Below are 15380 nucleotides of genomic sequence, written 5' to 3' on the forward strand. Positions count from 1 at the left end.
AAAAATAGTTCAACATCTTAAAGTGCATTTGTCAATCAGATTTATTTTAAATACAAGCCCATCGCAACGAAAGGCAGAATCCAGAAACGTACAAACCACGGTGCATTTTTTTTTTTTCCTTTTTTAGAACTTCAAGTGCAGTCTCATTCACCCCCCACACACGCCTGGAACAACCCAAATGAAGTCAAGGCTGGTTTAGCACTGTTCTCCCAGTTCGGTTAAGCCAGGGCAGGGAAGTCTTCTGGGTCATTAGGATTTGGTACCTGGGGAACAATAAAGAAGTACATATGCTGCAATAGTCCACACTACTCTCAAGACCGTTTTATAGATGTTACCATCCATCACTGCAACATTCGAGAATGTCATAGCTCTGGCACTACTGGAAACATCAGTGAAAACTGCTCTTTCATAGAAAGTGTGTGTGCTTGAAAGACTAAATTTCTTTTGCTCGTATGCAGTGACCAGACAACCAAAGGCGGACGGACCACTTCCATGAACTTTTGGGGAGATCTTTCAGTTTGAGGCGCAAAGTTCCCACGGCCGCGACCTCCACGTCCACCTCTACCTCCACGAAATGGCCGAGCCAGGTCACCAAAATTTATCTCCAGTTGGGAGGTGATGTCATTGGCAGGACGGCGGTAAACTACAATTTCACTTTCGCTATTGCCCTAAAAAAAAAAAATATTCAAAGATACATAAAAACCTAACCTAAAATTGCAGTTATTACATTGGTTACTTCAATAGCACATATGTTGAAAAAATTATGTATGTATACACCATTCAATGCTAAAATAAGATAATTGATAAGAAGTCAGTCAAAACCTCCAAGACCAGAAAGATTTGCACTGTCTACATGTGGTTTAATATGAAGGAAATCTTTTACCTCAATGTGTTTGGACTTATGGATGACAACAGCTTTGGAGGGTACACTGGTGTCTGCTTTTCGGATGTTGAACTCCTTCTTAGGTCTGTTTTGCTCCTGCAAGGCCTTCCACTCATCGAGGGACATCTCTATGGCAACCTCAACCACTGCTTCAGCTTCTGGAGGACTGCAGGGGATTACGGGGGTGTTATTTACCAAGAAGAATCTGATATAGCAAGGATTCAAACATAACAGGAAGGACAGCACATACTAATATCTCAGGAGTATTTCTGGACATTATCAGAGTACATGACACACTTACTGGTTCTCTCCATCAGCATCTGGGGCTTGAATATCATCGCCTACTTCATCACTAGGTTCCCCATCAACTACTGCACTGCAGAACCAAATGAATAGGATAAACAAGGAAACAAAAACCAAGACACCAGCACTAACATTTCCTGATCCACTGCCATAAGAGCTCTAAGCACTTGGCACATGCTGGCTCTGACCAAGTCCTAGCTCGGTTAATAGAAAACAATGACCAAATATAATCAATGCTAGAAAATGAATGAACAGCCCCATCTTAAGTAAATTAATTAAAACCTCATCTGGTCCCTCATGGATCCCCAGTTGTGTGGTCCACTGCCTCTTCTTTTCTCCTCTGCACGGACACTTCTGATTAAGTCAAATGAACGACATTTAAAAAGTCTTTGAAGGACAAAACTTCATAGAACACCCCCCCCCCTTGTGTTACTGTTTATACAATGTATTTCAGTAGAAAATTAAGGTCATAGACAGTGGATTCTCTTGTGATGGACATCATATCAATTTGGCCCCAATAATCAGACGTTTAATTTTCAAAAATTAATCTTATTCAGGAGGCATTCTTACGCTCTATCACTACCACTGTGGCGTTCAAACTCTCTCTTGCCCCTCTGATCAAAGCCATCCGTGGATTTGAAAAACCCTCCTCCTCTGCCTCCGCGACCTCTCCCACTGCCTCTTCCAGCTCTATCAATCTGGTCTGAAGGTCTTTTCGAGAGCAAGAATGACGATGATACACTTGGTTACATTTACAGTTCGAGAAAAATGAGACCTTAAATCAGTTATTTAAAATCTCACCGTTCTATGGAAAACCCCACAGAGTCGTCCTTAGCATTTGGTTTCCGATCCTTGAAGGTGACACGCTTTCCTCCTCTCTCTTGACTCACTATTTCAACCTGGGCGGAACTTTTCTGGCCTGTAAAGTTTCATGAGAAACGAGTTTGTCAGAGTTTCGCACCGAACTAGGAATCCTAAAATAAGTGGCTAAAATAATTAATCCGTATAACAAAACAAATATCACAGACATTGAAATGGTATTAACCAAGCAAGTTTATTCATTTGTGGAGAGGAATTTCAGTCTGAAATTTTACAGCTATGCGGCCTTGCTTTTTTTTTTAACTGATGCGTATTTCACTCGCCTGTTATTGGGACTAAGGTCCTCCTCTCTCTCTGAGATTCCTTCTTTCCAGCTTTATTTGATGAGGCCTTGTTTGCCACATCTTTCTTTTTCTTCTGTTGTACTTCTAATTGCGCCTCATGCAGGATGTCGAAAGGATCGGACTCGTCGCCAAGAAGCTGGCCAAAGCGGTTTGTGATAGCACATCCATATCCATTATCTAGCTTACCTGAACTATCTTCCGATAGATCTTTCATTTTAGTGACCCAGGTTAGCGATCAAAACCGCTTGTAACGACTGCGAAATTCCAATCAGACAAAATAAGTGAACATCACTTGAAACAAGCATACAAGAGATGGTCGGGAAGAAAATGCTGTCGACAGTTGCAATACAATTTATGAAACGTGACTGTCGCCAAGACGGAGGTTAATTTGTAATCAATCAGTCTCCGCCCCCTTACTTAATTAAGGCCGATTTATACTTCTGCGTCGAATCCACATAGCCGCGTACCCTTTTCCGTAGCCTGACGCGCACTTCCACATAAATGTAAAAGATTGAAAAAGTTAAAGATTGAGATTAACGACACGTCGCGGCGACGCAGACCGCAACAACTGTGATTGGACCAAACCATGGGGACGTTTGTACGACTCTCCTTTGCCACATTACAGAGACTACCAGACTGCAGTAAAGTCACGGAAAGAGATTTCTTCAAAAATCAGTTTGGACGTCACGGATTGTACAAAGAGATGGAAGAACTTGAGTGACAAGTATGTTCGCCCCCGAAAAGAGTTACTGAGTTACAGTACTTTCAGTTAAAGTAACTGTGTTGTTCAACATTTATAAGCTGCAACTCCAACATGATCTGCTCAGTTACAGTCACTATTGTTTGAAGAAACTCAAGACAGTGGCGTAATTGCAGCGACGCAGCCACAGAAGTATAAATCAGCCTTTAAACGTTTAGAGATTGTGTTAAACAACAGGATATAGCCGGTGTCCTTTTGTACAAAGTAGTTTCTGATTGAACTTTAGGTCGACAAGGCCTAACGCTGGTGTGGTGTAGTTTTAGCCTGTTTTTGGCTTGTTCATGACTGCTCGCGCTCGCAAACGTTTAACTTATGTCATCTCAGACCCACAGAATCATTTAGTCTACATTGTGTACCTAATGTATTTCAATTACAGCAATCCCTTGTATATTGTCCAGAACACTGAGGAACTGTATCACAAAAGACCAAAATTTCTAACTTTAAAAAGGAAGTGAAACAAAACGTTGTTAACATCCCTGCACTATCACATGTGCCACTCTACATTCCACTATAATATGAATAACATTATGTATCATTTCAAACCCCAAGTAATTTAATCCAAATGTGACTATGATCTTTCACACTTCATATGCGTGCATACCTTTGTTCATTTCTACTACAGTTAAGCAATATGTGCATCTTTTTCTTGTGGGTTTGCTTGAACACCTTGCCACATTTATCACAACAAAACACTTTCTGCTTTGCCTGCCTTTACATCTGTACTCCGAGTTTGCTGTTGTCACACAATGGTTTTCCTCTTGTGTGAGAACGCTTTTCTATGGCCCAGAAGTTTTTGTCATGACACATTTTCAACAGTAACTGCAGCTATGCTTTTTAAGTTTGGTACGATTCCCTTCATACCTCTCCGCAGTGTATACATACCTTACACATGTTGTTTAAGAAGGATTGAATAGCTGCAACTCTGGCATTATTTTGTTCATGAAAAAGCTTTACCTTCCATACGATTCAAGCTATTAGATCTGACTGATCAGAGAAAAAGCCTTGACACAGATGATACATGTTTACATTTTTGCCCAGCGGGACCTGACCATACTTGTGATCTTGAAGAGAACAGACTGCAGAGAATGTTTTAGCATTTGTTGTATAGGCATCTGAGGTTGTGTTTTTTTTGGGGTTTTTTTTTTGCAAGTGCTACAGCTGAATAGCTGCTTTCCACTGTAGATAAGTTTCCGTGTTTTAACTTTTGCTTGGGCAACTGAACCATTCTCAACACTTGACGCAACAAAAGAGCTTTTCTCCTGAATGAACTACTGTGAGGGCCTTATTGGTTATTTTAAACTCGAAATTTCTCCATATATTCCCCAACAAAAAGCTCTTTCATTGGTGTGTGTCGGCTTATGTGTAGTTAGACACTATATCTGGACCTGAACATGAGAAATGCATAATTAAACAATATCTGGACTTAAAAGCCTTAGAACAAGGGCAGTTTGAACATTGAAAGCAGCTTAACATTTGCACATTGTCTCTGCATTTGTGATGGTTAACCAGTACCGTCTACAAAATGCACTATACACTTAAAAGAATTACAGAAAAATCTACACTTTGTCAAGATGATAATAAGTAATAATTGCTTTTGAGCTATGTATTTCTTTCCACAGTGTGAATATACACTTTCTCACCAGATTGTCAATTCAAACATGAAACAAGTTTTTGTACATCTGAGAATATGTTTCCCCATTGAACGCTGGGATAGGCTCCAGCACCCCCCGCGGCCCTAATTAGGATAAGCGGCTTTGAGAATGAATGACTCCATGTTTCCTCAGTTTCAAAAACTCATTAGACTCCTTACTAACTAAATAACTAACTCACTAAATAAATCTAGATCAAGTCAATGGTGTCAGTAAAATCAAAACATTCATATAATGATGATCTACAACAAATCATTTCAGCCTCAAGTTTTTATTCATGCACTGTCCAAAAAAACTTACAGATGAAAATTTTGAAGCACTAGTAGTAGCATCAACAGTGTCTTAACATCTCACAGACTGAAGGCATTGACTAGTTTTATCTTTGAGAGCTAATATTATGCTTTCATCTGAGTCAGCAACCTTTCATGACTACTCCTGGTTTCCTCTCAGTTTGGTGTTCAACATTATTATTAACTCCACATTAAGTTGTGTCTGGGAGAAATAGCATCTTAAGAGTTTTGTTTGACCTTCACTCTTTACTTAATGGAAACAATTCTTTTTCCACTCTGACATTAAGGACACCCAACAATTGCTCGTTTTTGTCAACTAATACCCCCATAAAGGAGGTTAATAATTATCAAACATCTGCTGACATTGTAAAGGAGGTTTGTTTGTGTATTTGTGCTTGTAAAGAGCAATTTCGAGAGCTTTCATTTAACTAAACCCAATGTACAACCAGGAATTATTGACAATACTCCATTAAGTTCAGTTGGTCATATCTTACATCGTTGGCTCTGTGGCATCTTCTTTAAAATCCATGGATCTGTAGTCTGTATTAATGCTATCTTGTCAGATTGGAGTGACAGGAAAAACTCAAACTCAGAATTCCCTAAATTCCTGTTAGGGTTACAGGATTTCACATTGGTCCATGACAACAAAAACACACTGGTTCAATAACAACTTTATCAAAAGCCACAGGTTCCAAAAACAGAAAGATTCACACAGTAAACAGAAATCATCTGGTATTATCTGATGATGAATTGCAAAATTTAGCATGCAACAGGTAGACATATCTTGAATTTCAAATTTATATTAATTCAGAGAATATAATCTAATAGACTCCCCTGATGCATCTATACAAATACTGCTTAAGATATATATATAAATATTCAAACAGCTTGACAAGCTTGGAAAAAAATATTTGGGAGGTATATATTCACAATTTTCCTCATGGTGCAAAACTACATTTGGAAAAAAAAAGGGAAAAAAAAGCTTTTCTGAAACTGTAAGCTCCAACCTACACAACTTACCAGCCAAACCTTCAATTGACCCCATTACAGGTCACTGTACTAAAAAATACATCCAAAAAACATTTGACGCTCCATCAGTTTTTGAGAAGTGTTTATTACCAAAATAAGGACTACTGGGAAGTACTTGTATGTTCACTGTATACTGATCTACCTGAGAAAATCCACTCACGCGGAAATGAAAAAAAATCTACCTGCAGCGATCAGGACCCCCATAACTGAGGGAAAAGTCAAGTCTGTCCATCAGTTCCATTTCCATGCGGTCCTTTAAACGGACAAAATATGGACTCCCACGCTTTTAAACTTTCTGAGGCAGGAGGCATTGACCCCAGATGGTGTCTAATGTACCACTTACATCATAATTATTGGCTTTTATGTGCAAGTTGCTCCTTCTGCTAGAGGACTTTGAGACTGGCGACAATTAATGCCACAGCTGTCTGCGGAATTGTATGTCTTGACATAGTTATTGAGAGGTTTTACTGTCGTTATTGCACTTGTGACTTTTTAAACTTCTAGGATCTACAAATCTTTTCCCACAGTTGTCACAGTTAAATGATTTCAAACCACTGTGCAAATGTTGATGGGCTCTCAGGTGAGCGCTTTGACTGAACCTTTTTCCACACTTCTCACAAGCGTGTAACCTCTCTCCCGTATGGACTCTCATATGCACAGCAAAACTGCCTGCATACCGAAGTTCCTTGCCACAGACTCGGCAAGTGTAAGGCTTCTCTCCCGTGTGCACGCGCTGATGTATAGAGAGTGAACTTTTCAATGAAAACTTTTTCTCGCAGTAACTGCAGCTGTACTTTTTCGTGAGTTGCACTCTAGGTTTTTCACCCATGTGTTTACACATGTGTTGTTTAAGCAAGCTAGGAAAACTAAACGTCTTGTTACAAACCGAGCATGCGAACGGTCTCCTTGCCATGTGGTTCATCATGTGTCTTTTAAGATAGTTTGGATTGACAAAACCCTTACCACATACTTCACAATTAAACGGTTTGTCTCCGGAATGGCTCAGCATATGCGCTTTCAGAGAATGTGATGCAGTGAATCTTTTCTGACATATTTGACAACCATGTAGTTTCTGTCCTGTGTGACCTATCTGGTGTCTTTTCAGATTACCTGAGAGGCTAAATCTTTTGCCGCATACATCACAGCAATAAGGCTGTTCTCCCGTGTGAACGAGCCTATGCTGTTTCACGCCGGTAGCGCAGCTGAATCGTTTTCCACAGATTTCACAAACATGAGGTCTGCTATGAGTTTTCTGGTGTTTTTTCAGATACCTCTCACAACTAAAGAACATGCCGCAAATTTCACAGCAGAATGGCTTTTCTCCAGTATGAATTGTTTCATGGTCGCGCAAACGACTTCTAGTCCGAAGCATCTTTCCGCATACGGAGCAGCTGTAAGTCACAGCATGGCAACTGTGCCGGTTTAATGAGCGCTCACTAGGAAACTTTTTCTCACAATGTGCGCAACTGATTAAATTCTCAGTGAAGTGACTACGCCTGTGGACTTCTAAAAAGCTTTTGTGTGCAAACACCTTACTGCACAATTCACAGCTGAATAGTGTCTCTCTAGAATGTAGTCGTGTGTGCACGTCGAGTGCACTCTTCCAAGCAAAACATTTTCCACACTGAGAACAACTGAAAGGTTTTGAGTGTGCCCTAATGTGAGATCGGAATTTACGCTTCTCTTTAAAACTTTTCCCGCAAGTGTCACAGGTGTACACACCTTCTCTATTCTTAATATAATTTTTTGTTGTCTTCGATTGGGCCACACTGTTGTGGTCCCCACTTAAGTTCATGTTATTTTCTTCATTACTGTTTAAATCTTGTTCCTTTGGGCTGACAGCTGACTCAGGGGGTATATCAGCCTCATCTGCATAGGGCTCATATTCTGTCAGACTTCTGTGTTCTGTATTCACATTTAAAGCGTCTGTAAAAAGGCAAAAAAGACAAAAAAAAAATGTAAGAAAAACAAAAATGGGCACAGCTGATTCTCGGTGTGTGAGTGACATGTCTTACCCCAGTGAGATTCTGTAGTGCCTTTCTGAGCTGGAGTGGCTGCATAGATAGGCCTACTTTGCAGCAGACTTTGGCTCCTGTCAGTCTGGTGGGCTTGGATAGATCCCTTCCGAAATATCTCCTTATTGAAAACCATCATCATTTTGTCCACCGCTGTTTTGCCAAGAACCTCCATGAAGTAAGCAAATTCACGCTGCCAAATTTTTAAAATGAGAAAAATGGCGAGTCATGGACAATCAACCACATCAAAAATTAATGCAACATTACAGTATGAATTTAGGACATTTAACCTTTTTATTTATCATGTATTATCAATAATATAGTAGGCTAACCAAAAACTTGACTCTGAAGAAACTAGCAACTAATACATCGGGTCGGGATTTAATCATATTTACTTTTTCACAGTAGTTAAAGGTGAAATTGAAATTATGCTGAAGGACTTGAGATCAGCTTTTTAAACAGACGTTAGAATTATTTTAAGGGATCCCTAACGTTGTTCTCACTCAGTTATGAATGGTCTGACTGGCGATGCTAACTTGAGTGAAAGTAACTGCTTGTCAGTGCGTATGATACAATTCATTCAGCTTTCGTGCATAGACACTCACGGTTTTGATTTTATTCTCCATCTGCAATTTCTTCTTGAGGGAACTATTAAATCGAGAGTGGGTTATCTCCAAAGGTAAAACAGTTGCAGAAATTGCGTCAAGTTGTCTGCCCATTTCGGCAATTGCAGTATTTACTAATACCTCCATAATAGAAGAAAATTGCATCTGAAATATATCTTGAGTAGTCATTCTACTGTTTGTGTTTGTGTACTCCACATCAACCCGTACCACAACATAGCTTTAGTGCTTCAATGCGGTGAACTGAAACTTGCTTCCTTCAGGGCAACTTCCTGTCGTTTTTCAAAATAACAATCGCTTTCAACAAATGCCATTAAGTGGGGAGGAACAAAAAATCTCAAATGGAAAAAATAAAGCTGGTTAATCTCTGTCAATATGTCAGATGGATGTATGTATACGGATGGAAAATATTCATGTTTTTGACTTAATGACAACGGATATGGTGCAAACTCCGTCCTTATTGCGCTAGGACCCTACGATCAAGTGTCTTCGTGTACCGAGATCCCCGTACAAATTTAGCAAGAGCATGCATATTGCCGGTTACCTTGACGTCACAAACGTGAAGAAATGCTTGCCAGACAGAAGTACTGTAACACGTGAAAAGACTGCAAAGAATTTATGTTTTGTTCCGCTATGTTTTGGAACATTTATTTGGTAGTTTAATCATAGATATATCTATAAAGTCTATACTCATTTGAGCTTAGTTTGCATGCAGAATGACCCATGATATTCATATCTCACAAAATCTTGTGAAATGCCGTTATTAATGGCTTGCAGTTAGACACATGTTCATTTAATCAACTGTTAACAATGATTTTTAGGTGTGTGTACGGTATTTCGTGTTCCAACATCATTTAAACACAATAACTAATGATAATTAAAGAAAGACATCTTATTAAACCTATTAAACAGTATGAGTATGATGTGGCGATACGTTATACGATAGAAACTAGTATTTACAGAATCTCTATACCTAATAGAGATCTCTGACAATGGGTGGAAATTGCTTTGACGGGCGAACCTTTACTTTGACAGAATACAGATACTTCCGGAAAGAACGTCTCTCGCCATGACGTAAATGTCAGTTTGTGAATAATATTACTTAAAGGGACAAAGCGAGTTTTGCGTTTGTGAGCACGAGAGCCTTTAATTAACGTTTGTTTTAAAATTACACATCTCTATGTGAAGAGATTAATATGTGAAGAGATTAATATTTTGAGATCTAAATGTCTCAGTGCATGATGAGCTAAGACGTCTGTTAATTAATAGCTAACCATTGAGTTGCTGTTACAGCTTACCTCAAAATTATGATCTCAAAGCAGGCCTTTAAATTGTGCTACTGAAATACTTTTCAATTAAACAATTTTCAATTAGAAACTGGAATTAGCATGAAGTAAAAGTACCAACAAATCTGAATGAAATCCAATAAAGTGGATAAACAATTGCTAACTGAGAAATCTTAATACAACCTGCTCCTAATTATGTTGGCATACCAGTTTAATGGCCTATACTTAAATAAATGATTGTTTCATAAAATTGAAAAGGAATTTACAAGTTTGTTAGACAAGTTTCAAATAAAATGTATTTTTATTTTATATCTGAAAAACACAGAAGAGCTGTAAGAACTCTTAAGTCCCAGGTGATGTATAAAAAGTGATCACACAAATCATTTTTAACACTTTAATTTGCATTTCTTTACAAAACTGATTTTCACAATGATTTACAACATTTTTTACAATTCAGCAAGACTAAATCAAGTGATGTATGTATACGAATTTGTACAAACAAACAAAAGCCCATTTAATTAAACATTTAGTACATCCTTATATCATTCAAATTAATAACTAAGTATACGGAATTGAAAACAATGAAGAATTCCATATCATTGACAGCAAATTAGCTTAGATGTTAATGTCCACTTAAATATGTCGCGCAGGGATGTTGATTTCACTTTTTAGAGGCATCTGCCTCAGCAGTGTGACTCTCAGATTCTGAGGCCTTGGGTAGAGAGCTAACTGCAGCAGGTCGACATTCAATTGGCACCACTCTTTCATTCCCCGCGGGCACAGCCTCCTTAGGGGCCTTTATCTGCAGCTTTCCATCGGTGAGAGCGCAGGTCACTGTCTCAGGATTAACACCCTCGGGAAGATCAAACTCCTGGCGGAATTCCTGGCATTTGTAAGAGTAGGAACCTTTTCCATCATCCTGCTTCTTCTCGGTCTTCCCACTCACCCGAAGCTTCCTTCCCACTTGTTTCACGGACAGCTCCTCCGGAGAAAAATCTTTTGTATCCAGAGTCACCGCAAAACAGTCACTCTCTTTTCCCAGCTGAAAAGATATTGGCTTAAATGCTACTGATGGCAACACAGGATCAATCTCTTCAAAAATCTTTCGGTGAAGACACTCCATGAACTGCAAGTTGTGCCTCATCTCCTGCATGTGTCTCATCATGTCTTGCTCAATCTGAAAGAACAGTGGTCTCGTATCTGGCCAGAGACTGCGGACTGGCCAGTGGAGGTCCATGAATGGGCTTAGAGAAGGCTGAAATGAGGTTGGGCAAAGCATCTTCGCTTAGTTTCCAGTGCTGAGACTCTCTTGCTTGGTCTGGTCTTTCGCTGGTTCTGCGTCAGTAAACAGAGCATGGAGCTTTTATACTCTGCCATGGAAAGTTCCAGTGCATTCCTGCTTGAGCTCAGCACCATGTCAGACTGTACTGGAGTGCTATGACTATGCAGGTGCAGTCATCTTCCAAAACAAGCTGCCTATATTTTTGCAGTCCAAGTGCTAAATGCCAAAGGGGTACATCATTGTTCTATTTGCAGTGGCTAATGTGACAGGCCTGCATAGCTTCCTGTAATGACCATGGGGGGAGGGGACTACGATACCAAGTAGACACACGTTCAAAAATCAAGTAAAATGATGACACAAAGGTTTGAGCGTGTTATTATTACTTATCATTCTTCATGCTCGAGACAGAAGTTGTCTTTTTAAGCTTGAGTTTATGTTTAAGCTTGTTTGGAGTCTTTCTAATGTTTTGCGCCATCATTCCAAACACACCACTTAAATTGATATGCTTGTATTTAAATTTAAAATAGTTTCATTAAAGACTGAGTAGCTCCGAAATAATTTTACATTTAATACTGTAAATAAATTTGAATGTCACTTCCTCTGTAGGTCTTAAAGTGACTCAACAGGAGTGGAAAACCTGTGACACATCAAAAGTATTCTTTTGAAATCACATCTTAATATACTTTTACGACAGCTGTACTAAATATACTGATATGTGATACGTGTCTAAACAGTTTTTCCACTCAAATGGAACAATACGTAAGATTATTCACAAAACGCTGAAATATAGCCGACGTCTTGACAGCTGATGTCAAGAGCAAGTTTCTTAAATCTTAATTTAAATAAAAGGTATCGCTCAGATCTCGGCAGTAGTTTTTGACATTCCCGTGCGCCCCTCGAGCACTTCGCTGAGTTTCTAATACCTTTAATTCTTTGTTTTTTGGGGGGTTTTTTTTCTCCTTTTATGCTTTTCTTTTTTCATATTCTCTGACTGATCGTTTTAAAACGTAAATTAACTGACCATCCAAAAACGTCAGTGTAGCCTGTCAGAAATCTGTGACAGCCTCAGGAGCGAACGTTATTTCACGTTGCTCCTCTGACGTATCATTAATCGGATTCTACGCAGTTGTTGACAAAGTTTGTCTAACTAAAGAATTGAAAATGGTTCCTCCGGTGCAAGTCTCACCGCTTATCAAGGTTGGACTCTTTTGTAATATATCCCGTGTAATTTATTGGGATTTTGGCATGAAATGGGTCTTTATTTTGCAACATAATCTGTTGTACAGTCAACTGTAAGTAAATACAAAGGTAGTAACAAAGATACCTAGCCGAGAGCTAGTTGGTTAGCGGCTAGGCTAAAATACTGGTATGGTTAGCAATCCTTGTTGGCTGGCTAGCTAAACGTTCCGATTTCAATGCCATAGCTTGTTAGCATAGCTCCGCTAGGTAGTCGGTGATGGATAACTATGCATTACACTCTAGGTTTAGTTCTTTAGCTAGCTTAGCTAACCGGCTAACATTCCAAGCATGTAGGTTACCTTAGCCATGTTCAGCATCTAGCTGAACCTATATCTAATGTCAGATTTTACGACAGGTGTACCTTGAATACCTATCATTTTATTTGATTCGTCAACGCTAGGGCAATGGTAGATCCTAACCTTTCTAGTTAGCGGCAAGGGCATAGGCGTTGCGAAGTCCTTGGGAAGTCCTTTAGCAAACCTGATAGCCAGTCTGTGGCACTAGCTTGCTGTCAAATGTGGCGGTCATTGCCCATTTCTTAAACTCCTTTGACGTTTTGGTGAATTTTAACAGTCGTTACGTTGTCAATCTCTGATTTTAGACTGCAAGATGGTCAGCCTTGCTGATAGGAATCATCTACGGCAAACAGAGATACGGTAAGAAGTGTTCTCACATGTCAGATACTTTTATAGCCATTTTCAAAGTGCCATGCTTTTGTGCATTTGTATATGGTGATGCGTTTATGGTCTTGACGTTGCATCCTTTTAATGCACAGATTACCTGAAACCAATTGCTGCAGAGGAGAGGAGAATTGAGGAGGCAGAGAAGAAACAAAGAGAGGAACAAGAGCGCATCTATAAACAGCTAGCTGAAGGTAGGACACGTTTTGGAGCAGCAATATCCGTAACAATCGAAGAGATCAAAGTAAAACTAATCATTCAGTGATGTTGGTTTTATGTGGTGAAGTTCAGTTAGTTAAATGTTCGTTGATGCGGAATTGCAGTTTGTTTTCTGTTAATTTCTTAAGACACTGAATTAATAATGCACCCCCCCCCCCCATCTATTTGTTCATTATGAGCAGCATATCTCAGTTGAAAATCTGAATATATGACATACTTGAGACCGTTTTCTATATCGAAATCACACTGTTATGTTGCACCAATAAGGTGTAATCGATCATTAGGTGTACTGCCCTAAATAATTAAGATATGTGAAATCTGTTGATGAAAGCTGTTGGTTCTTGTTAGGAAGGAAGTCCAAACTAACAGCACGTATACTGTCAGAACAAGGGGTAGTTAACATTTGTATTTCTTTTTCTCTACAGCGAACTCTGACACAATCCTGAAATGAATCCTCACAACAAGGACCAACTTTCTATTTTTCAATAAACTGTTTCGTTCAAAAAAAATATTGTGTGGGTTTTTCCTAGCTTTTCAATCATCTCTGTCTTTGGATGGAATTTGGTGAGTTAGCATGATGTTTTAATTGGTTTGCTTTCAAAAGACAGGATTGTTTATTTGGAAGAAAGTCAGTTCTTCATTCTTATAGGACAATCCTGAACACGTACCTGATCAGAGATTTACTAAGTCTGTTTCTTAAACTCCTGTCAACAACACAAATGGCAAGGGTCTTTTTTTTTTTTTTTAAACTGGTAGACAGCTCTCTAATGTTTCAGATTCCTGTATATAAAGCAATGATTTAAACTGTTTTCTATTCTCTCCTCAACTTTAGTGCATGGCCTTAAACTGGTCCGTAATGTGTAGCAAAACTGAAATGTACAGCAGTCAAAGAAATCTAGACAAATTTCAGAGGGAAGTCAGTACTTGGGTACATAAAAATGAATTGTCAATACATAAACTGATCACCAAACACAGTGATATGACAAGGTGACTTCATTTGCCACAACACCTCTCAAACTGAAATTACAACCTTGTCTCAGCCTTGATATAGAAATTTAGTGAGTCCTGTAACTGTACTTTTATCAATTCCCCTCAAAATATCCACCAATATATAGGTCAAGCTACTTTGCTGTTTTATCGGTTACACCTATTATTGTCTTTTAGCATTTTCTCTTATTGGAATCCAATAACTGACACTACATTGTCTGAGGTAAAACTGTGACAAGCTAATTGCATTGTGGGAACGCCAGTTCTGTTTTTGTTCCTTTGTGTCGCTTCAATAAGTGGAAAATCCATCACAGGTGTTGCCCATAGCAAATCTCTAAGACAAAGACAGCCAGAAGACAGCCAAGACCAGCATCACTCTTTAGTTCACACAGTACATTTATGAATATAGCAGAAACTAATAATAGGACCATTGTTGTATTAATGTTGTAGTAAAAATGAAAATATGTCAAATATTCCCTGTACCCTTCAGCTGTGCTATACAAAAGGTTTATGGAGGGAAACCAAGGTGTAATCCACACAAGGTTTAGCATAAATCCCAGGATTCAGGTCACAGGCGAATATAAGAAGGTGCTGAGCTAACACAATTACATTACACAGTTACACCTTATTTAGCTCTGCCCAGAGTGTTTGTGGAAAGTGAGAGATAAAGTTCTTTTCAGAGTAGTTTGTATTTCTCTGCAGATACATAAATGAAATATGAATAATACATATTTACTTGGATCGCTAACTGTTCATGATTATTACAAAATACTGAAACTATATGAAAGACCAGGTCGAAAAACTCCTTTGGACAAACAAACTTTTAAATCAACATTTCCCCCGCCCCCCTACAACTAGAGAACGATGACAAAAACGACACTGTGGACAACGTGTTTCTGTGTAGAACTTTGACAGATTACAAATGTCCAGAGAGAGATGCGTGGAAACTGCTGTGTGGGATATAAGAGGCTT

At 38.9% G+C, this 15380-nt stretch overlaps 3 protein-coding genes and 1 long non-coding RNA gene across 4 annotated transcripts; 1 reads left to right on the plus strand and 3 right to left on the minus strand.

Moving 5' to 3' along the window:
* Positions 1-218: 218 nt before the first annotated feature.
* LOC115807162 (plasminogen activator inhibitor 1 RNA-binding protein) lies at positions 219-2563 on the minus strand. Its single transcript, XM_030768034.1, has 8 exons — positions 2329-2563; positions 1988-2105; positions 1757-1897; positions 1469-1540; positions 1185-1259; positions 884-1049; positions 486-668; positions 219-263 (listed from the first exon to the last, which is right to left on the minus strand). The coding sequence occupies exons 1-8, from the start codon at positions 2561-2563 to the stop codon at positions 219-221; spliced, it is 1035 nt and encodes a 344-aa protein (XP_030623894.1).
* A 3516-nt stretch (positions 2564-6079) lies between these two features.
* LOC115807163 (zinc finger protein 233-like) lies at positions 6080-8886 on the minus strand. Its single transcript, XM_030768035.1, has 6 exons — positions 8698-8886; positions 8150-8285; positions 7925-8003; positions 7140-7279; positions 6755-6887; positions 6080-6107 (listed from the first exon to the last, which is right to left on the minus strand). Exons 1-6 carry the CDS (start codon positions 8884-8886, stop codon positions 6080-6082), a joined length of 705 nt encoding a protein of 234 aa, XP_030623895.1.
* A 1776-nt stretch (positions 8887-10662) lies between these two features.
* On the minus strand, positions 10663-11280 carry hspb9l (heat shock protein, alpha-crystallin-related, b9-like). The gene has a single exon (XM_030768036.1). It carries the CDS (start codon positions 11278-11280, stop codon positions 10663-10665), a length of 618 nt encoding a protein of 205 aa, XP_030623896.1.
* A 1080-nt stretch (positions 11281-12360) lies between these two features.
* LOC115807829 (uncharacterized) lies at positions 12361-13930 on the plus strand. Its single transcript, XR_004025208.1, has 4 exons — positions 12361-12480; positions 13124-13178; positions 13298-13396; positions 13847-13930. It is a non-coding gene; the product is annotated as an uncharacterized LOC115807829 (long non-coding RNA).
* Positions 13931-15380: the final 1450 nt, after the last annotated feature.

This window comes from Chanos chanos, chromosome 3 (genome assembly GCF_902362185.1).
Source record: "Chanos chanos chromosome 3, fChaCha1.1, whole genome shotgun sequence".
Classification (NCBI taxonomy): Eukaryota; Metazoa; Chordata; class Actinopteri; order Gonorynchiformes; family Chanidae; genus Chanos; species Chanos chanos.